This window comes from Mauremys mutica, chromosome 2 (genome assembly GCF_020497125.1).
Source record: "Mauremys mutica isolate MM-2020 ecotype Southern chromosome 2, ASM2049712v1, whole genome shotgun sequence".
In the NCBI taxonomy this organism is placed as follows: domain Eukaryota; kingdom Metazoa; phylum Chordata; order Testudines; family Geoemydidae; genus Mauremys; species Mauremys mutica.
In genome coordinates, this window is record NC_059073.1 from 205,534,647 (window position 1) to 205,556,505 (window position 21,859).

Genomic DNA, 21,859 nt, shown 5'->3' on the forward strand with positions numbered 1-21,859 from the left:
GCACTGACAGAAGGAAGCAATGCTACACAATTCCATGTGGTGCTGCAGAAGACAAGAGATAAATATCAGTACCTCTGAAAAACCAAGCCCAGCATTTCTGAGTGCAATATGACTAAAAGAACTGGAGAACATGGGCCAGCTTTCAGGAGGGATCTAATTTGGTGTGACACCAGGATTCAGGAATACAAGCGGAAGCCAAGCTGCTAGCATGTCTAAGCACAAAAGACTCGCCTATCAGCATGCTTAATAAATATCTTTCCTACAATCCTGCCGGCCTAGCTTATTGTCAAAAAAATGAGTAGTCACAGACCCTATTGACTAGGAATTGTAGGTGCTTCAGAAAAATAAAACCAATTATACATGTTTATTAGTCTGAATGACCTAATAATTTCAAGAATAAATACAGTACACATAAAGAACAGTTAAAAGGCAAATTGTTTTCCTCAATAGAGACATCACACACTGGTTGGCAAGAAAAGCACCATAAAAACAAACAGATGCCCTTTTAAAAAGGCAAATTATCTGCCTTATGTAAGAGGTTCCACTCATCACCACAGCAAATCTTGGTGTCAGAGTGTGGCATTGCAGGGGTTTTTATATCTAGCACTCCCTGTTGACTTCTTCTTTGGCCCTTTGATGGTCTGTTTTGGCTATACCCTCCAGCCAAGTCACCTCCTTCCAGTTCTGTCCCCTTCCAGGCTAACAAAGTCCAACTAAGAAATCCAGATAATCATCCAAATAAACATTCTGTCCACCCCTCTTGGGCTGCATTGAAGGTCCCTGTTCTTCACCCCTACTCCTGGGCACTGCAGAGTTCCTTCTTTGCTCCACTGACTCAATGCTGCCTCACAGGGCTTTTTCCTGGAGGTCATTCTTCCTAGCAGGTTACGCCACTGCCTCCCCTCTCCAGGGGCCCTGGCAGCTTCTCCCAAGAACCTCCCCTGTTTCTTTCAGGCCTTATTTCTAGACATCCTGCAGGAGGCTAACCTGCTTCCTGTGGAGCTCTCCAGCCTGCCTCCACGAGGTTCTTCCCAGATAGAGAAAATGGGGCTGGGTTGGATGGGACTAGAACTGGGACCATTAAGCCAGGTTCAGCATGGGGTCCCGTAAACTGAACCAGGCAGCAGAGCTGGAGCCTGGTGTATGACAGGAACTAGAAGTCAGCAGGGGGCCCAGTTGCCACTTCTGGATCACCTGCCACCTTCCCTGCCCACATTGGCTTTGCCAGTGAATTGCTCCTTCTTGTCCCCCAGTTTCCAAGACTGATCATGAATTGAGTGCACTGAATGCATCTGCTCTGGGGATGTATGAGGGTTGTGTAATAGAGGAAGCTGGTGTCTGTAGAACCCTGCCTCATTTGTACAGAAGTTGGAAGGTGTGTCATGAATGAGGCAGTGGCTTGCTGGAAGAGAAAGGAGGGTCTCATGGCTAAGGCAGTTGAATGTGGCCCTGGAGACCTGGATTCTATCTCTGCCTCTGCCCACAGAATCACTGTGTGATGCTGGGCAAGTCATTTAAACCAAAATGTTCACAGGTGGCAATCAAGTGGGTCATCCTCATTTTCTGGAAGCTTACCATGAGACACCTGAGGTCTGATTTCAGAAGCGCTGAGCACTCAGATCTGCTATAATAATTTGGAGATATACTTATCTCCTAGAACAGACCTTGAAAGGTCATTGAGTCCAACCCCCTGCCTTCACTAGCAGGACCAAGTACTGATTTTTGCCCCAGATCCCTAAGTGGCCTCCTCAAGGATTGAACTCACAACCCTGGGTTTAGCAGGCCAATGCTCAAACCACTGAGCTATCCCTCCCCCCAATTTCAGCTACTGCTGCTGCTGCTGCTGAAATTGATTACAACTGTGCTTTGACTAAATGATGAGCTATAAAAGTGTTAAGTACTCTGAAAAGTTAAGCCCTAGGTGTGTCAAACTGGGCCCCCAAAATCAGACACTCCTGACAATTTTGGCCTTAATCTCACCATGCCTTAGTACCCCAGCTGTAAAATGGAAATAATATCACAACAAAGGAGTGTTGTGAAGATGAATTCATTACTGTTTGTGAAGCCATCAGGTACTATGTTGAGAGCCACAGAAACACCCGGGGAAAATTCATCTGTATTCAGGGCACTGACCACACACACTGAATAAGGATAAAAAGGAATATTGAATAACTCATTTGCTGAATGAGGCAGGGATTCTGGGGTGGGGGAGGGGACAATGGGGAAGAAAGTGATAATGCAGTTAAAGAGTGTACCAGCATAATGACTACTCACTAGGGGGGCAAATTATGGCTGCATTTCTGAAATCTGAGTGCCTGATTTTGCAGCCTTAAATTTTTTTTTTAACATAGGATTTTTTAGATACAATAGCAGATAAAGGAGAAAATAAGATATGGTAACATAATCCAAGCTCCCACATAACATACAAACTATTTCATAGGATATTGAAGCAGCCCCAACATGGTACTGGGGCTTATCCAACACTGGGGTTAACACTCCAGGCATGACACAATGATTCCAAGCTCTCTGGCGGTTTTGTCTAATAACAAATGTCCCTAATTCTACAGGACATGCTATACCAACATTCACATGAGTTCAAAGCGGTGAGTCTCTTACCTTCTATGCCAGGGGTTGGCAACCTCTGGCACGCGGCTCACCAGGGTAAGTGGGCGGGCCACTTTGTTTACCTGCTGCTCCCATTGGCCGCGGTTCGCTGCTCCAGGCCAATGGGGGCTGCGGGAAGCTGCGGCCAGCACATCCCTCAGCCCGTGCCGCTTCCCACAGCCCCCATTGGCCTGGGACAGCGAACCGCGCTCAGTGGGAGCTGCAATCAGCTGAACCTGCCGACGCGGCAGGTAAACAAACTGGCCCGGCCCACCAGGGCACTTACCCTGGCGAGCTGCATGCCAGAGGTTGCCAACCCCTGTTCTATGCCATCCAGCCTTAAACCCTGTAGGTAAAGTCCCTCCTAGTGTAGGTGGAGTCTGCTTCTTTCATAACGTTCCCTTTCAAAGGCCTGCTTCCCTAATGAGGGTCAGCTGTCAGCTTTAGCCTTCAAGACTTATGACTCCTACACTCCCTTTGGGACAGGGCAGGTATTTTCCCTTCTTTTTAAAGAAAACATAGCAATCACAAGCCCTAATCCAAAGCCCACTAAAGTCAATAGCAATCTTTTCATTGACTTCAATGAGATTTAGCTCATGTCCGTATAAGACTTTTCATTTCTTGATCTCAAAGCACTTTACAAAAGTATAATTATTCCCCATTTTGCAGATGGGGAAACGGAGGCACAGAAGGGTAGAGTGACTTAACCCAAGCAGTCCAATAACAGAGCTGTGAATAGGACCCTGAGCTCCCAACTCCCAATCCAGTGTTTGAACCAGTGGATCACGCTGTCTTCTCCTCTCACAGGGGATGGATACATAAACCTCATCACATATATATTAGAATTTCTCGTAAATCCTTGCTGGAAAATAGTATAATTCGTTGCTTGGGGGATGTTGTTTTTGCTGAATCAGGGCCTTTATGGAGACAAATAGGAAAAGCTGTTGTAGGTGGTAGGTAGGAAATAATCAAGCAACAATTTTTACCAGTGTAAAGATAATAAGTATGACATTTATAAGGGGATAAATAATGTTTTTGCGAACATGCTCTCATAATCCTGTTCTTACAAAATTACATTAGTACAATATTTTGCCAAAACTGCATAGATACTTATAAACAAGTCTTAGAACTAATGTCAAGTTACATTTGAAAACTGTACAGTAACATATCAGGTACATTAATCTGCACAATCAACAGAGATATAAATTCTGACAACCTGTAGAAGGAGATTTAGTAGAATTTTAAATATATTTTATATGAACCTCAGGGGATACCATTAAAATTCTAGAAAAAGAAAAATAAGAGACTTTAAACATGCAATTGTCAAAGAACATTTTTCTGGGATGTTTTACATTATTGGGCATTAACCTTAAACTCCATATAAAATATTTCAAGTAACCAATATATACATTAATGGCTTCAGACATCTAAGATGTATGATACACACTGTAATTATCCCTCCATTTTCTCTGTTAGCGATTCTCAGGGTAATCAACAGTTACTCTAAACCAACAGAGAGACAGAAAGAGCTTCAGTCTCCGGATTTGACACCAGCGTCATTCCGTGGCCTCCTGTGGAGTGACTCCTCATTTACATCTGTGTAAGTGCCAGGAGAATCTGGACCAAAGTTCAGTTTGGGGGAGTTCAGATTCTTATATACACTTGGCTCAGATTCTCAAGTGTATTTAGGTGCCTAAGTCCCGTTGGGATCTTAACCTGCAGCTGAAACCCTTCATATGAGGAGACACTTTCTCTTCCACACCCATTTTTTTGCTTCACCCTTTTTCCCCAATAGTGTGACGTTGTAACAGTGCATCTGCACTACTACACATCCTGGGCCAGCATTCATTGAGGTAAATGGGAGTATTTCCATTGGCTTCTATGGGCATTGGATCAGGCCGATGAAGATGATTAATACTGGAACTAAATGAAAACAATTAATTTCCTGTTTCAAAAATCCTCTTTCCTTCTTAAAGTTACACATATCACTTACTTCTTCCTTATTATATTCACTGAGGTCCCATTTCATTTTCATGAAAATAGGTTAAATATAGCAAATTGCTTTCAAAATATTTTTTTTCTTTCTTTCGCTCACACATAAGAATTCAGCCACAACAAGAATGATGGTAACAAACTATACACTGAGTTGGATTGGGAGAGATTTTTATTCCAATAGAATAGTACCAGAGATTCAGTCTTGGCAAGATGCCAAAGCCAGTTATCCTTAATAAGCCAAGTGATTTCTTAAAAGACAATCGGTTTATAGCAGTCAGGTCAGTAGTGTGGATTACTTGCACTACTACAAAGACTTGGATAGTCCTCCACTAGAGCCATGGTAGTGTTATTCTCAACTCAAACCAGTTTTACGCTGGTGTAATTACAGTGGCTTCAGTGAAGTTATTCCTGATTTACACCCATGCAAGAGCAGAATCAAGCCCACTATATTTTCACTTTTCATCAGCAAAAAGTACAAAAATAAAGCTGGAAATTAGGCAGTCTGAAACCTTCAAGCACAAAATCATCAGGTGCAATCTTTCCAACCCTTTAAAACTTTAATGCCAACTAATGCTAGAAAACACATGCAGAGCTGTAAAAGCAGTAAAGAATCCTGTGGCACCTTATAGATTAACAGACGTAATACGTAATGCAGAGCTGTAATACTCTAGCAGGTCTCAGTGGCATGCTCCTATAAAAGCTCTCATTATAGAATTAATAATGAGACACCAAGCTAGGGTGACCAGATGTCCCATTTTTTAAAGGGACAGTCCCATTCTTTGGGACTTTTTCTTATATAGGCACCTATAACTTCCAACCCTCTGTTCCATTTTTTTCACAGTTGCTATCTGGTAACCCTATACCAAGCTATCATAGTATTATTGAGCCCAAGAGTTTAGGACTCGATCCTGCCAGGTGCTGAACACTCTGGCCCTGATCCAGATTGGCATCAATGGGATTACTTATATGCTCAAAATTGAGCATCCTTAAATGTGCTTATAGGATTGGGTCCTTAAAATACCAGCTACTTACTTGGAGTTAGGGTGTCCATCCTGAGATTTCACACACCTTTTTCTGAAATATGGTACTATCTATCACTGGACTATATAGATCATTGGCTTGTCAGGTCTAGCAATTCTTATATTCCAATAATTTCACTTGGACGTGCAAAAAAAGGAATTATACTGATGCTGCTGGAACGATATCCAATCAAATGGGGCATAGTAAATCATATCAATCCATAAAATATTCTTTAGATATTGACCCGTTCTCCCTGAAAGCCACCGATCCCCTTCACATGGATCTGCATAAACCATAATAATTAAAAAACAACAACAAATGAATGACTATGCAGATTGATAATTCCACGCTTAAAATCTTTTACAATTTTTAAAATGCAGCTTTATGTACAATGTAAACTGCAAAATAAGATCTGCGTTGCTGAAAACTTGTGAGCTCTTAATATAGAGGGGGAAAAAAGTCTAGTACTAATTATAATTGAACAATTGCAACCCTTTCTTCACTGTTGTACGCTTGGGGATTGTTTTATGTTCATTAAAATATATATCCCACAGAGAACCAAAACATGCTTGTTATATAGTGGGAGCACCAGGCAGCCCTCTTTGAATTCTGCAGGCGTATTGATCCAGGAAATAAAAACCTTTTCCTAGCTTCAGATCTCATTCCTATGTTTGGTCACAACCCCAGCCCAGCTCACAGCAGAACATAAGGATGTCACTTATCATTTATGGAGGAGGAAATCACATGTTCAGATTTGAATTTAACACATTCTCTGAGAATGACAGTGTAACCTTGATGAGGAAATTCTTTGATTACAATTATTAGGTTCTTTTTTTTTTTCACTCTTTTCTGCCCCTCGCTTCAGTTTGCTCTGCTGCTTCTCTCATTGCCTTATGTTATTGCACCACCTTCTGAACACAGTCAAGGACATTTCAGGCACTCAGATAAGGTCTGGATTTTACAGTCTACTATGGATAATTCTATGCAATTCTTAAATATGGTATTTGGAGCTCATATTCTACAGTGACAAAGGCACTAGAAATTCCTAATATGTACAACTATCTTCACTGACTAGGGACAGGAAGATGAGAACAAAAGCATTGTGAGTGTCCATACAGGTGTATGCCTTTTTCCAGGAAAAAAATTTCACAGGAGACTGTCTCTCTGGGTATGTCTACACTGCAATGTAAGCCCAGTGTTAGTGGGACTAAAATAATCTGTTCCATGTTAGGGAACCCTGGGCTTGAGCATCTACATTGTCTTTTTAACCAGATTTTTGGGATAGACAGGATTAAGGAAAGTTGTCACATGGAATTGTGGGATACTTCTGGATGACTCCCAGGACCTGAGTCAAGCAGGCTGCAGCTACACTACAAAGCAACAGGGCTTGAACTCTGGCTCCCAGCTTGACTCAAGTTTGGACCCTCCAGCCCTGCAGGGTCCTGGGGACCTGGGTCTGAGCCCTGGGTTAACGCAATTGCAGTGTAGCCATAAAAGGGGTCAGCCTTGAGCCAGAGCTCCAGCATGGGCTTACCCTGCATACCCTCTGAAGCATTCTTCTCTCAACACAAGGCTTCCTGAAACAGTGGAATCAGGGAACACGGAAGAAATGTGTCCTAACGCTGTGTCCCTGTAAAGAACTCATCTCCCAAATGTAGAGACTTTGTCAAAAATATGTCCTTAGGTAAGGGTTGTCTGAGACTAATAAGGCTGCAAGGAGCTCCCAAGGCTTGACTATCTTACCACTGCATTGCCAAATTCTGTTGCTTAAATCTGACCCTTCTACTCTTCTGGCTCTGCATATTTCTGTCACATTCCTCTGTCATTGTTCTGTGATGCAATGCAATGGACCCTCTAGCATACTTTGAAGAAGGGCAAATAGAAGGTTTCTATCCAGGCACTCAAAGTCCATTTTAGTAACAGTAAAGTGTTGTCAGTGAGAGGCCAGCTGGTGCTCTCCAGTGTTTGTACTTCTCCTGCACCAGAGAAGCAAGTTATATCTTCTAGGGTTGCTGCTGGAAATGTCTCATCTCCTGCAAAGAAATAGTTACATGTGGGTAGGATATTAGGAACCCTCTCATTTCCATCTTTTCACTTTTAGCAGATTCATAACTTTTTTTCCATGAGAAAGACCTTCCAGGAAATACTGAAGCATCTACAGAGGTGTGTGATACACCTAAATTATTTATTTTGAATAATATTACCTCTCCATGGTTCACAACTCCCACCAATGACACCAATTAGATAAAAGAAGAGCAGAAAGAAAATACAATGATACTAATGTATTTTGTCTTCAAATTTGTCAATAAATTGAGACCCTTTGGAATAAAGGCAATGGCAAAAATTTGGGATTGCTTGAACCCAAGGCAGATCTTCATACCCTGGTAAAATAACACACTGAATTCGACCAACTTATATTATATTTATGTTTTTAATCAATTTACCTCAAAGCACTTTACAAAGATGAGTAAATATCAATTCCATTTTCTTGAGCTGGAAATGGAGGCACAGAGATTAAATGACTTGCTAAATGGTCACATAAGTTAGTAGCAGAACTAAAAATATAACTCCAGTCTCTTGATTCCCAGTCCTCTATTTCACCCATTGGACTACAGTGCCTCTCTACGGGCTTTTCTTTTAGACCATTGTTTGGTTAGAACCCTGTGATCTTTTGAAACATCCATCACCCTTTGAATTTGCACAAAGTCACACTAACAGATAGGCATAAGCAATATCAACGTTTTAATGCAAAAACTTGATGCAGGTATCAGAGTATGAGTTCCATCCAAGAATATCAAAACAGCAACACATACATTGCTCCTGAGCCAATGGTTAAAAATACACCATTGCCATGGCATATTAAAGCTAGATCTGTTTTGCAAATTACAAAAATAATATCTACAGCCATATACCAGAAGTTTCCAGCTCTAGTGTACCAGGATTAATATTTCACAGCGGAAGGATGGCAGAAGTAAAATGAATTCAGCATCTCTGAGTAGCTCTATTAAGGAGGCATCTGTGATGAAATCCTTGCTCCAGTGAAATTAATGGGATTTCTGCTATTGACTTCAAGCAAGTCAAGACTGCAGCCCTATAATATTTTGGGAGAAAGGGGAAAGGCAAATAGCTTCTGCATTCCCAGCTGATATTTATGCTGAATTCCTCAGCTGGGTGCAAGGCATTACAGATGTTCATGTGGAATTTCTGCTGAATAGAATCTTAACAGTGATACTCTGTCCAGTCATGCATTGGTCTCAGGGGAGAAGGAGGCAGCCTCTTTACCCCCATGAGCAGGGCAGAGTGCAGCCTTACCGTTCCCTTGAGTGCTAGGCAAAGGAACCGTTGGTACCCTACAGCCCCAGAGTGTAATTAACTAGGAAGCTATAACAAAGCAAAGCTAAACTAGGATGTATCTGAGCTGATACCCAGGTCAGGGTCCAGACTGAAACAGTCTAGCCTAAGAGTTTGTTTTTTCACAGGCCTAGCTTTATTTACTAGCGGAGCTATACTGACATATAGCAACTGAGGACGTGTCTCTTTACCTTTCATTCATCATGATCATTCAGAACAAAAACCTGGTGAAAAATCTCAGGAGATGCACAGTATTCACCATGAGCAGTTTGTGTGTGTTCTGCTTAACCTTTGTTCATTTTAAGTACGTTTTATTGATGGATATGTAAAAATTAAAAAAAAACCCACTTAATACTAGAAGAGGGCAAATAACATGTTCAATGGATTTAGCCCCACTCCCAGCCCCACCATGGACTATCCCAAACAGATTGCTATTTCCTCAGATTTAATTGATATTTGAAATTTGTTAGCAACTATCATTTCATCTTTTTACTCTATGGACTGATTGCAAACATTCTGAATTTCAGCAGCATTGCTACAATGTGTGATTGGTTAGATAAGTCACACAGTATTGTTTCTGTGTCCTGATTGGATGAGCACTTGCACATTCACAGTTTGGTTTTCCACAAATACTTGTATGTGTGACTTTGAAATTTGTTTTCCATAAACCCTTTTTGCCCATAAAACTTAATCACTTGAATGTTGACAGAAAAAACAAACATGGAGTGCTCATGAAGTGACCGTCAAATTTTAAAAGTTTTAGACAAACATTCATGGAAAACTTTTGGAATTATTGACCCAGCTCTGTTTAACACTAGTGTATGTAGAATTTTGCATATGATTATGCTATGTTAGATCTGCTTACCAAATAGCTTCACCCATGATACCATCATAACCATATATAACTAGAAACTGTTACACCCTTTTACTCGGAGTAAAATTACTGAATTCAGACACAGTGAAGCTTCTGTTGAAGAGAAGTAGATTAAAGTCCTGATTTTTTCCCCAGACATTATGAAGTGCAATTTCAATTCAGGTTAGAGAAGTTTGAATTATAGTGAAGTAGTGCTATGGGGAAAAAAGGTTACTTCGTTATAAGTTCTCATCAAATGCCTACTGAAGATTCCCATTGATCAGACCCTACTGGAGGTTTCCATGGCAAGGGAAGTGTAACTCCCCACCCCCTTGCCCGCCAGCTTGAGAGAGCTGTACGGTATAAATTATGATGTCTGGTGGAATCACATCTCACTGCATCTCCATTGGGAAGATTTCAGCAGTCAAGCAAACTTCACAAATCCATAAGGCCTGGTCTACACTGGGGTGGGGGGGAGAAGGAGATTGATCTAAGCTATGCAACTTCAGTTACGTGAATAACTTACTGCTCACTTACCGCGGTGTCTCTACTACGGTGAGTCGACTGCTGCCGCTCCCCTGTCAACTCTGCCTGCACCTCTCATAGCAATCAGTCATCTTTTTACTGTATGGACTGATTGCAAACAGTCTTGACTAGATGTGATAAATTGATCCCCACTGGTCTAGACTAAACCTGATAAATCGATCCCCGCTGGATCGATCGCTGCCCACCGATCCAGCTGGTAGTGAAGACATACCCTTAGTTCATGAAGATAGATGAAATTGGTGAGCTGCTGGCATTTATCATTTAACATTTTCTACACTGTTCTTTAGGAGAATTTGCCTTTGGGTTCTAAACATGCTGACCAATGAAATGCGTTACTAAAAAAGGGAGCCAAGGTTATTTTAAGTATCAAGCTGCAGCAAAATCAAATTGCATCTTACTTCACAATATTTAAGTTTTGTTTATCCAATAATATTTCTAAGAATGCATGAAACAAAACCAGTGGCTTAAAACATGGTAAGGGGGCGAAAGTTTTTTTCCCTGGTTCTTTACTGTTCATTCCCAGTTAATGCCAAATATAACAACACATATAGGATATTTAATTTATTAAATGATAAGAGGTCAGTTTTTCAATGGGAGCTGCTGCATGTTGAACACTTTTGAGAATCTGGCCATTGATTCTTTGGTTCTGTTCCAAAAACAAATCTCTCTTTATTGGCAGTTGGCCAATCCAGTTTTGGAAGTCATTTTATACAGTGATTCAATTAAGCATAAAATCCAATCCCTAGCTTTCTCTGCACCATTAAACACTGTCACCAATCACTAGACAGCTCTGAGGTACACATGAAATATTCCTAGATAAATCCTCCATCTCCAGAGAAAAGTGTTTCCTATACAACTGTAAATCCAGGTTCTCTGTTGAAGATAATCCAGTCTGGCAATGCTATGGCCCTAGAAAAATTTCCTGGGAAACTACAAGTTGATGCAATGGCAAAGTCACCCAATGTTTTCATGCCACTATATTGTATTAAAAACACCTGTTTTATTTGTACAACGACTCAAATCGCTTACAGATTAGGATCCTACAAATAATACATAACGTTTATAGCAAAAAATATACATAAAATAATTCATCCTTCTATTGTTTACATAAATGATGTATATTTCTCTGTGTGTGTGTGTGTATATATATATGTATATGTTATATTTATATTTGTGTACACATGTGTATTTACACACACACACAGTATACATGTATATACATGTGTGTGTGTATATATAAATAAATGTATATATGTGCCTGTGTGTGTATATATAGACACATAAATATACATATACATAGACTCACATATATACACAAACGTTGAGTATGTGTGTACTTTGCAGAATCTGCATACAAACAGTGCAGTCCTTCATTGGCTGTGAGCTTCAAAGGTATCAAAGATACCAATATTATAGTCCTTGGATTTAGAACTAACGTCACCGTTGTGGACAGAGGACTGGCTTGATGCATCTTCCTTTGTGATGAACTAAGTTTGCAGGACAGTGGCAACCTGCAACACACGGCTTATTGCATGGACCGATCTCATTCCAGTTGTCACAAGTTTTGACACATCCAGGGCCACAGGTATCATACACTGCACCATGTTTACACTGGGTTGCTGAAAGGCAGTTAAAAGAAAACACACGTGATTGATAAAGATCACAGGACTAGGATTAAAGATATGCCATTTTAATTACATTTTTTAAGACCATAATTCAATCCTTTATGACATGTTTGTCATAGTTGCAGATATTTAATAGAACATCATAGCATCAGAGACATATGAAAAAGTGCTTTATATAGAGATTCCACTACACCTCTACCCTGATATAGCGCTGTCCTTGGGAGCCAAAAAATCTTACCGTGTTATAGGTAAAACTGCGTTATATCGAACTTGCTTTGATCCGCCGGAGTGCACAGCCTTGCCCCCCCAGAGCACTGCTTTACCACATTATATCCAAATTCATGTTATATCGGGTCGTGTTATACTGAGGTAGAGGTGTATATTGTGCTAAAGATGAGCGTGAAGCAAAACCAGGTATCTAAAATAATCCTGATCTTTGCAAGAATTCTAATCCAGATCCTAACTTCAAAGCTGTCTTTATCAGTATGAAGTCCAGAAACAAAATTCTGGATCCAGAATACCTCCAAACTTGGGGAAAGTTCACATCTAGAACCAGATCTGAATTTTGTACCTTAGGCTGATCTCTGCTTTGACTGTATAGATGATATAATGTCTTTCATCTGAAATTCAGGAAACATTTTACAAAGGCAGATAAATAACCTCATTATGTCCATTTTTCAGATGGGGAAACTAAGGAACCAGAAAGGTGAAGTGACTTGTTCAAGTTTCCATTAAGAACCAGTGGCAAAGTTGACAGCGACAAGTCTTCTGACTCACAGGCATTGCTTTTAATTTCACGAATAGAACTGTACATTGCAGTAAGTCAAGACAATGCTGTTAGTTCAACAGCAGCACCACATATTGCGAAAAAAAACAAACCAAACCCCACAATGATTTCTCTGCTATACGCTTATATCAAGGAGTCACTGAGGTCAATGATTCTTATGTTTGGTGATGCCAGTATGTGCTCCATGCAGTTGACATTTCAATGCATTTTCAATATAAATGACTATGGAGGGCTAAGCTAAAAGCACTGTACCACTACTAGATTAGAACTTTCAGCTCTCCACATTGTATACTCTATCCAGCATGGAGAATAATGCATGGCTCAATAGTAAATAAAAGGCTGTTACTCTTTCAAAGGGCTGTGATGATGTAAAAAAGAAAAGTACAATCAAGTGGCAATAGACTTGCAAGTATCCAGAATCCTATCTTGCTATTTACAGTCAAGTGGCTGCTTGAAAATAGGTTGCTTCTCTCTTGAGAGTATTATAGGTCCACACTTGTTAAAGAATGCAAGTCACACAGATTCTGTTAGAGACAGAACAGGGCTAATTTTTTCCATGTATGGGGCTTAGAATGCCATTACAACATTGCCATTATTCACAAAGAAAAAGTAAGCAGAGATACTCTTATTAAAATACAAAATCTTGTAGTACTGTCATGGTAAGGTTAGGAGTTTAAACACTAAGGCCAGGTCTACACTAAAAATCTTGGTTGACCCAGCTACCTCACTCAGGGGTGAAAAATTCTGAGCTAAACCCCATAGGTGTCATTTGACTGCTATATTTTTTGGGGGGGAGGGTGCAAAGTACTGGTGTGCCCATGCACACACATGTGCACGCTGTAGCCATGGCTCACTGGCTCTCTCCCCCCACCTGGACTGGATACCTGGGCTGCCGGTGCTGGGGAGTGCGATGGGACAGCTTAACAGGGGAGCCCCAACTGCTGCTGGCTGGTGGTTACTCTGGCACCAGGTGCTGCAGCGATGTCGCTGCTCTGGTGCTGCTGCGGCCGCCTCCCTGCTAGTACTGCTGCCGAGAGGATGCCACATGCCAGACCCGTTTCCCCCCTGCCCATTCCTGTATCCCCTTCCCTTCCCCATCCCATCCCCTCCCCTTTCCTCTGCCCATTGTCCTCTGCCCCATTCCCTTCTCTTCCCCCTGTCCCCTCCCCCTCCCACTGCTCACTATCGCTTCCCCCCACCCCAACCCTTGCCCTGCCCCCCGGCTGGCACTCTCTATTGTATAGGAAATGGGCCGGCACCAGGACCCAGGAGGAAACATGTTGGGGTCGGGGAGGCACAACATGGGAAGGACAGAGTCCCCACCCCCCCACCAGCAGGCCAAGCAGAGCAAGCCCTGCAAGGCAGCTCAGTGCTCGCAGAAATCAGGGCGGGGAAGGGAGAGGAAGTGGCACATGACCCTGTGTAACCCCTCCCCGCACACCTTGCCTCTGTTTGGGGGGGCAGTGCCCCCACGCACTCTCCCAAACCATGACCATGCCTAACCCCAGTGTAGACAACAGATGCACCACTGTAGCATTTTAAGAAAGTATAGACATAGCCTAAGAAATCAGAAAATTAAGGGTCAGATCCTCAGTGGGAGTAAGAAGTTACAGTCTCCATAGTAATGTCAACTCAGTCAAGTTGCATATCCTGCATATTCGAAGACAGTGGTTTTCAACCTTTGTTCCACAGTCCGTAGCAAACTACATCTAAGATTTCCAAAGGGGTCCGCCCTTTCATTCACATTTTTTAGGGGTTCACAAATGAAAAAAGGTTGAAAACCACTGTTTTAAGATATCCATCTAACCTCGTAACACAGTCGTGTAATAAGCAAGATACATCATTTTTTAAAAAGAAGAAAAAATTACATAGGTCAGCTCCTTAGCCAGTGCAAATCAACGTAGCTCCATTGATTTCAGTACAGTTTTGTTGATGGATGGTAGTGAGGAGCTGATTCTTTGTGTGGACAGGAGACAGATTCATGTAACCCTGAGAACCTTTTAAAATTGCAACATTAATGGATATTTTGTACTGTAATTATCCTAGTTTTTAAAAGAAAAGGCAAAATTTTCAAAAAGGAAATTGAGAGGTAAAAGAAAGTTACGTAATGTACATCAAGCACATAACACCTTTAGCTACAAAACAAGCTCTGCACATGCAGAATCTAATCTCCGCAAGAATATGTGCAGTGCTTAAAAATCCTTCAGCAACTGTGTATTAAATGTTTGATGAAATGTAGGCCAAGATTTTCAAGAGTAACTTGTGATTCTGGATGGTCAGCTTGAGCTACCTTACAGGGTATCTGTATCTGCTGAGTAGCTGCCCTCTGAAAATCAGATGCCCTTTAAGGGATCTCAAGTTTGGAACTCAAAAATTGAGAGACCGAAAATTGCCCCTTTGAAAATCTAGGCGTTAGAGCACACTCTATGATCTTAAGGTTTTCAACTTTAAAGACTTCAACCTATAAAGTTTTACTGTACAAAGGCCAGGTATTTGGTCCAGCTGAGCTGTGCTTGGCACAATACCCAAGGTGAAGAAGAAGAGATGGCTCCAAGCCACCTTTCCACTACCCCAGCCTGGAGCCATCTGGGGGCCATTTCTGCCCCAGAGTAATTCAGAACAGATTAAAGGCTGCTCCTCTCAGCACTGTTGGCACCAATAGTTTCCTAGCACTGTGGTGACTTTTCACTGAAAAGTTAAAACATGGCATTTTCAGCTACTCAAAACATGAAATTCGTGAGCAGTAAAACTGTTGAAATTGTACCCCTCAGTGATACCATTTAAAAGATAGGACTGCTGCCATTTACTGTGGAATTAAATGATAATTACTCTGGAAGTGGAATACTGAAAAATACAATAGCTGACATTTAAACCTGTTTGAGCATTTTGCATTTTAAACTGTGATTGAGCCAAAACATTCCACTTTGACTTTAAGTCAACCAACAACTTAAAAAAAAAGAAAAAGAAGAAAAAGGACAATATACAGTTAAATTTCCCCTGGATTGTTGACATGGGTCATTACCATATTGACACAGAAAACAGAAGGGATGCTTTCATATCCACCTTCTGATGCAAATACTTTAAAAAAATTTGAACACTAGTGATGTTAACTTTCCTAATATGTTAGTACAAAACAAAAACTTACTACCAATGTTGCAAATAATACAACATTTTGCACCATTACCAGTCCACTAGCATTTTCCCACTCATCTTCAAAAACATATGTTTGGCACTGCTGCTTACAATCTGGTCCTGACTTTAGGCTTTTAACAACTAGCTCCTAATTGTCCATATTTATTACTGCATTAATGGGGATTTACAGCTTTGAGTTACCCACTGTGCAGTGAAAGTCTCTTGTTGTTCCACTGCACAAAAACACAGATATCAGATATGAACTTTTGAACTGCTTTGTTTTTCACTGATAACTGACAAATCTAATTAAGATAATGTCTGACGTCTAATAAGAGTCCCAAACAGCTGCCTTTCTCAAGTCAGCCTCTAGCTGCTTTTCTGCATTCTCAAGTCTACAGAACTTTCTGAGTTAGGATTTCCAAATGATTACAGGGTGCTGTTTTTTCTGTTACTGTTGCCCAGCCTTCCCTTTCCTGGAGTTTCTTAGCACGCCCAGTCTGGGCTCATTCATGGTACTTGCTGCTTACAATTTGGGTACATCATTTCAGGAGCATTCTTGCCAGTGGAAGGGAGGGGACCTGAACGAGCCTTTTAATTATACAGTTTTGCCTGTATTTCTAACTGCTCCAACTTCTATCAAATATTTATTAAAAAGATAGAAGCTCTTTCCTCTCTCACAGAGACACAGAGGAAACTCATTAGAGTAAGATCTAGAAGAAATTCCACCAGGGACAAAATTATTTGAAAAAAAAAATTGTGCACTTTAGACTTAAATTCTGCTGATGAGAGGGAACCAGAAGGGCAAAACAGCTGGTTGAAACCAGCATATAAGTGGAAATGATGACATCTGGAATCACCCTCAACAACTCAGGAATCAAAGGAGAAAATCACTTAGCTGACAAGAGCTCCTGAGAGCCAGTCCCTGGATTAAGTGGCTCTCTCAGTTTTATTACCTGCACCTCCCTCCTTGTCATTGCCCAAACCATGCCTTCCCTTTTCTTTAGTATTGCCACAGCCATCCCTTCACAGGGAATTACTTCCCCCTTACCATACTGCATCTTCTACATATGTCTTCCAAGCTCCACAGGCTAAAGGTCCATTGCCCAAACACCTTTGCATTCCCCTCAGCCAGGATGTTTCTTTTCCTTCCTCAGCCCTATAAACATCTCTCCTCTGTCTTCATCAGCCTCTCTCTCTCTCATCTCCTTTTTCCCACTCTGTCACTTCCTCACCAGCCCTGTCACTTCTCTTTCTATCCTCTTAAACCTCCTTCCCTTATTTCTCCCCTTGTCTCACCATTCCAAGCTCCTTTCTCTTCCCCTCATACGCTTTCTTATTCCCCATATCCATCCTCAAAGCTTCTCACTCTCCCCTTAACTCATCTGCTTCCCACACATCCCTTCCTGCCCTTCCAAACCTTCTCAGTTTACACACCGGTCTCACCAACCCCTTCATACCATAACCCAGCTTCTTCCTTTTTATCTTTTTGTAACAAATCTCCCATTCGCTAATGTCTTCTCCACACCCTTCTCTTTAGTGTCATCTTATATCACCTGTGCACTGTATGCCTTAAACAGCAGTGAACATGTGCTATTCATTTAGGAAATGAGTAGCTAGATGATCCACTTTCTGGTTAGAGGGGGGGAAGTGTGTAGAGAACAGGACATATATTTAGTCTCCTGTGCATCCCATTTGGCTGACAGTCCAGACAGCATAAGTATTCTAAAGAATATTATTTATCTCTGAGCACCCTGGGTATAAGAATTGGCAAGCACACCAGGCCTGTGTTTTATAACACACAAAAGAATAATTAAAACCTGACTTTATTAATAAGTACACTCAATTCCCATTAGAACAAGAGCCTTTCAAATATCCTGCTGTCTATGAAATGTCAAACAGGAAATGAAAGTCACAGATTACTAAATTTTATGACATATATATTGTTTCATAACTAGAAATGTTTATCCCTAAATAGGACAAAATAATTGTAATGATAGGGTTTAACAAAAGGCAGTTAAAGCTTAAAACCTAGATACTGGTTATTGTTACCATAAGTGTAAGGAAGCACTTTATTTTTTATGAGTTCCCTGCACAGTCCATACAGTTTTGCTGTATAGAATGTGCCACCCTGACACCATATTGATAGCATGAGCTGAACTAAAGGTTCGACGATCAGATACAGAGTATCTGTTGGCCCCTGGATATTTGTACATGGGAACAAGATGTACCCTTTGGAGGAACTGTAGAGACCCTTTGTGAGTTGGGCCTCCCTTATGTCCTTTTGCAAATCTGAGGCAGCATTGAGATTTTCAAAGCCCAGGGAATTTAAAGACACAACTTCCAGTACAATTAATGAAAGATGCATGTACAAATCACCTAGCTGGCTTTGAAAATAGTCTCAACCCTGGCTAGGATTTGCTAATGGGCCCAAAGGAGGCCCAGATCCCAATGAGATTTAAGTGCCTTAGGCTATGTCTACACTACAGCCTATGTAGGCATAATTTATGTAGCTCAAGGGGCAACATAAGTTACACCAACATAAGTGTTCGTAGATTGTCTTCCCCAGATGTGCTGCAGCAGCACAGCTGCATTGGAACGGCTATGCCACTGCAGCACTGTATGCGTAGGCATGGCCTCACTCACCCTTTGAAAAGTCCAGCCCCTATACTTTAGTCTCACATTCTGAATGGAGCATCAAGTGGAAACTTAGTCAAACACATGCTACTTTCCTGAGGCGATCCCCAAGGATTTTCAACCAAAAAAGCACGAAAAGGGTGCTAGTGTTTGAGGGGATGTCACAGAGATGAGAAGTTTCTACAAATGTCCATTTTAATGGGGGGGGGAGGGGGCTGTCTTTACTAATAGCCTTTCAAGGCCTTGGTAGAGGATTTATGGACACTCCTTGTGCAAAATATTGTCTCAAGGGGTGTTTTGTCCTTAGAAAAGTTCTTATCTTTGATGACACGGTAGAAAAAAAGGCAAAATGTTCTATCAATATAGACATCCCCTTATTAAAGGAGCCTCTTTCACTGATACAGTGCCATTCCAACAGGCTCATGGTTCCAGGGAAGACTGCATTAGTTTCCCATTTATGTCAAAGGAACGCAAGAGAGCATTAGCCATTATGATTGCAAAAGTTAGGTTAGGCCACTGGTGTGCTGAAACCATTGCCTCTCATGACGACTAATGTTGTCTTGTTGTTTCCTAATACTCCCCACTCTAAGTATAAAACAGGAGACAGAGCAATTGTAAACTCTTTGGGGCAGAGGCCATCTTTCTGTTCTGTTTGGACAGCGCCTAGTGCAGTGGGGTCCTGGTCTATTACTAGAGATCCTAGGCAGTCCTGTAATAATAAAAAGTAAAGAGAATCCAGGCAGCTCATGAAAACAAGCCAAGGGCTGTTTTCTTTAGGCTCCAGTCTGACCTGCTACTGGATGTGTCAATGGATTAAAACAACATATGCCATTAATGCTTTCTGGGGCTTCATTTAGGGAGCAGTACATTCACATAGAGACATTCCATCTGGATTGCTCTGTTCCTTTGTAAAGAATAATCAGAGATTTCAGGAGCAATCATATATTTATCTGTATCATTCACCCCTTCCTGCTATTGTATCCTCCAGGAAACAGAAAAAATTATGATGAGAGGGTAGACATTGAGTCACACAATCACCAGAATAGAGAGCAGAATAACAGCTCTTTGACCAGCAGAGAGTATCCCACTCATCTTTCTAAACTATAATTAAGGCTGCGAGTCTGTTACGGATGTTGCAGAAATCACAGATTCCGTGACTTTCCAGGACCTCCAGAACTTCTGGAGCAGCCGGCGTGACTGGCTACCTGAGCAGCTTGAGAGGCCCCTGGGCCAGCCGCACCCACTGCTGCTGGGGCATTCTTGGACACCCCCCCCCGCATCGTCCCCCCTCCAGCAGCAGCCCCAGGTCGCCCACCACCAGCACCAGTGGGGGTGCCAGGCCAGATGCTGCAACACCCCAGGCCCAGCAGTGGTCCCAGGCTGTGCGTCGCTGCTGCCACCCCCACTCCAGCCCTGCAGTGCCACCGGCCACCCCCTGCCACAGAACAGCCAAGATTTAGTCAGGGGTATATAGTACAAGTCATGGACCATGATTTTTTGTTAACTGCCCGTGACCTGTCCATGACTTTTACTAAAAATATCCATTACTAAATATTAGTCTTAACTATAAGACTAAGATTATATAAATCTTTACATAAATTTTCAGATAATCTAATGCCATTATACAGTGACCTGAATTAAAAGGGCCATAATCAAGGGAAATATTGTCTCACTTTAAAATGGCCAAGACCACATGTCACCATTCTGCTTCGAGTGATGGTCCCTGTGTGTCTTCCACACACGGGTGCGCAGTCACACCATGCACCTGAGTCCAGAAGTGTTTCTTAGCAGTGTCCATTGACCCACATGAGCATAGTACGTCTTCTCATGCTCCCAGACAAGGATATAAGAGGTAATGTGGGTCAACACCTCTCCAGTTCCCTCTTACCACCACGTGGCCTGAGTCGGAACCCCCAGTTCCTTCGTGCTCTTAGTTTCTAAGAGAGTGAATCACTTCTGCTTTGTTGTAAATCATTGTGAATAGTTTTTATAGTGTTAGTTAGATAATTTAGTATCGTTAGTGTGTAGTTCTTCTTTCCCCTGACTGGGGCCTGTACTTCCCCTGCCAGGGACTGTACCCCTGATTCCGGGCTTCAAAAGCCGTTTCCTGCCCGCGCACCTTCTCTGTGAGTGACGAGCACCAGTGGTGCCTCTACTGCCTGAGCAAGGTACACATGGCAGCTCGCTGTACCATTTGCAAATCCTTCCCGCCTTAGACTCGGGAAGCCCACAAGCTCCACCTTCATAAATATCTGATGGAGGAAGCGATGAGACCCAGGGTGCACTCCAATCCAGGCCACAGAGACAGCCCTGTACAGTGGCCATCACCAGCAGTGAGTGCCGCTCCAAGCACCGCACATGTCCCAGCAGGAGAGAAGAAAAACACTCTCACAGGCACAAGAGCAGATCCCCGCTGCAGACTGCTCCCAAGCACAGCATTTCCTCCCCGAGACGTACCAGGTCTGGTGAGATGTCACGCGCAGATCCGGCCAGACCAGCACCCAAGATTCCCCGCATGGAGGGTCAGGCCAGGTACAAATGGGATGTGATAGTACAGACGGTGACCTAGGCACCCAAGCATTGCCAGGACCCTCCGGCATCTCTGCATGTACACCACGGATCCCTGGATGCTCAGAAGCATTTCTGTTGGCAGAAGAGTTGATCCTCCCGTACCTGCAGTCTCCCCTCTTATTCAGCCCCCTGCTCAACCACGACATCCCAACCCCAAAGTATGAACCCCTTCTGCTGTTCCAAGAAAAGCCCATATGTCTGCCACACAGCAGCCCTCTGGTACCAATGGTCCCCGCCTTGCCAGCACCATATTCAGAGTCCGAGGAGTTCTCGGAACCGAAACCCTCCTTCTCCCCGATGTCATGTCAGAGTCCAGATGTACACCCTACCCTCCGGCATATGACCCAACAACAGAGGCCTGGTACTGCTTCCCATGGGGCCCAACACATCTGAGGCACCCTTCCTTTTGGCCATACAGGGGACCCTGGGATCCCTACCACAGACACCATCTCAGGCATCCTATCGGCCATCCCCTGCACACCCACCAGTGCTGTCAGTGTACGAAGAAAAGGGAGACATAGAACTAGTACCACCGGCTATGCTAGTCCCAACTGGAATACCCTCCTCACTGGATGAGGCAATCATCCTCTTCCCACTCTCTCTGCTGGACCACTGCCACCAATACCAGGACTTGCTGCAGAGAGTAGTGACAGACCTAGGAATCCCGTTGGAAGAGGTTCAGGACCCACAACATCAACTCCTGGACCTCTTCCAACCTCAGGGGCCACCTAGGGTAGCCCT

General features: G+C 42.5%; 1 protein-coding gene across 1 annotated transcript in view; it reads right to left on the reverse strand.

Annotated features, from left to right (window-relative positions):
* Positions 1–10,522: 10,522 nt before the first annotated feature.
* BMPER (BMP binding endothelial regulator) overlaps positions 10,523–21,859 on the reverse strand; it is a 212,142-nt gene continuing 200,805 nt past the window's right edge. Inside the window, exon 15 of the mRNA XM_045003070.1 lies at positions 10,523–11,988. Within this exon, the coding sequence (XP_044859005.1) occupies positions 11,807–11,988 (182 nt within the window). The 3' untranslated portion in view covers positions 10,523–11,806. The remainder of the gene's footprint in view (positions 11,989–21,859) is intronic.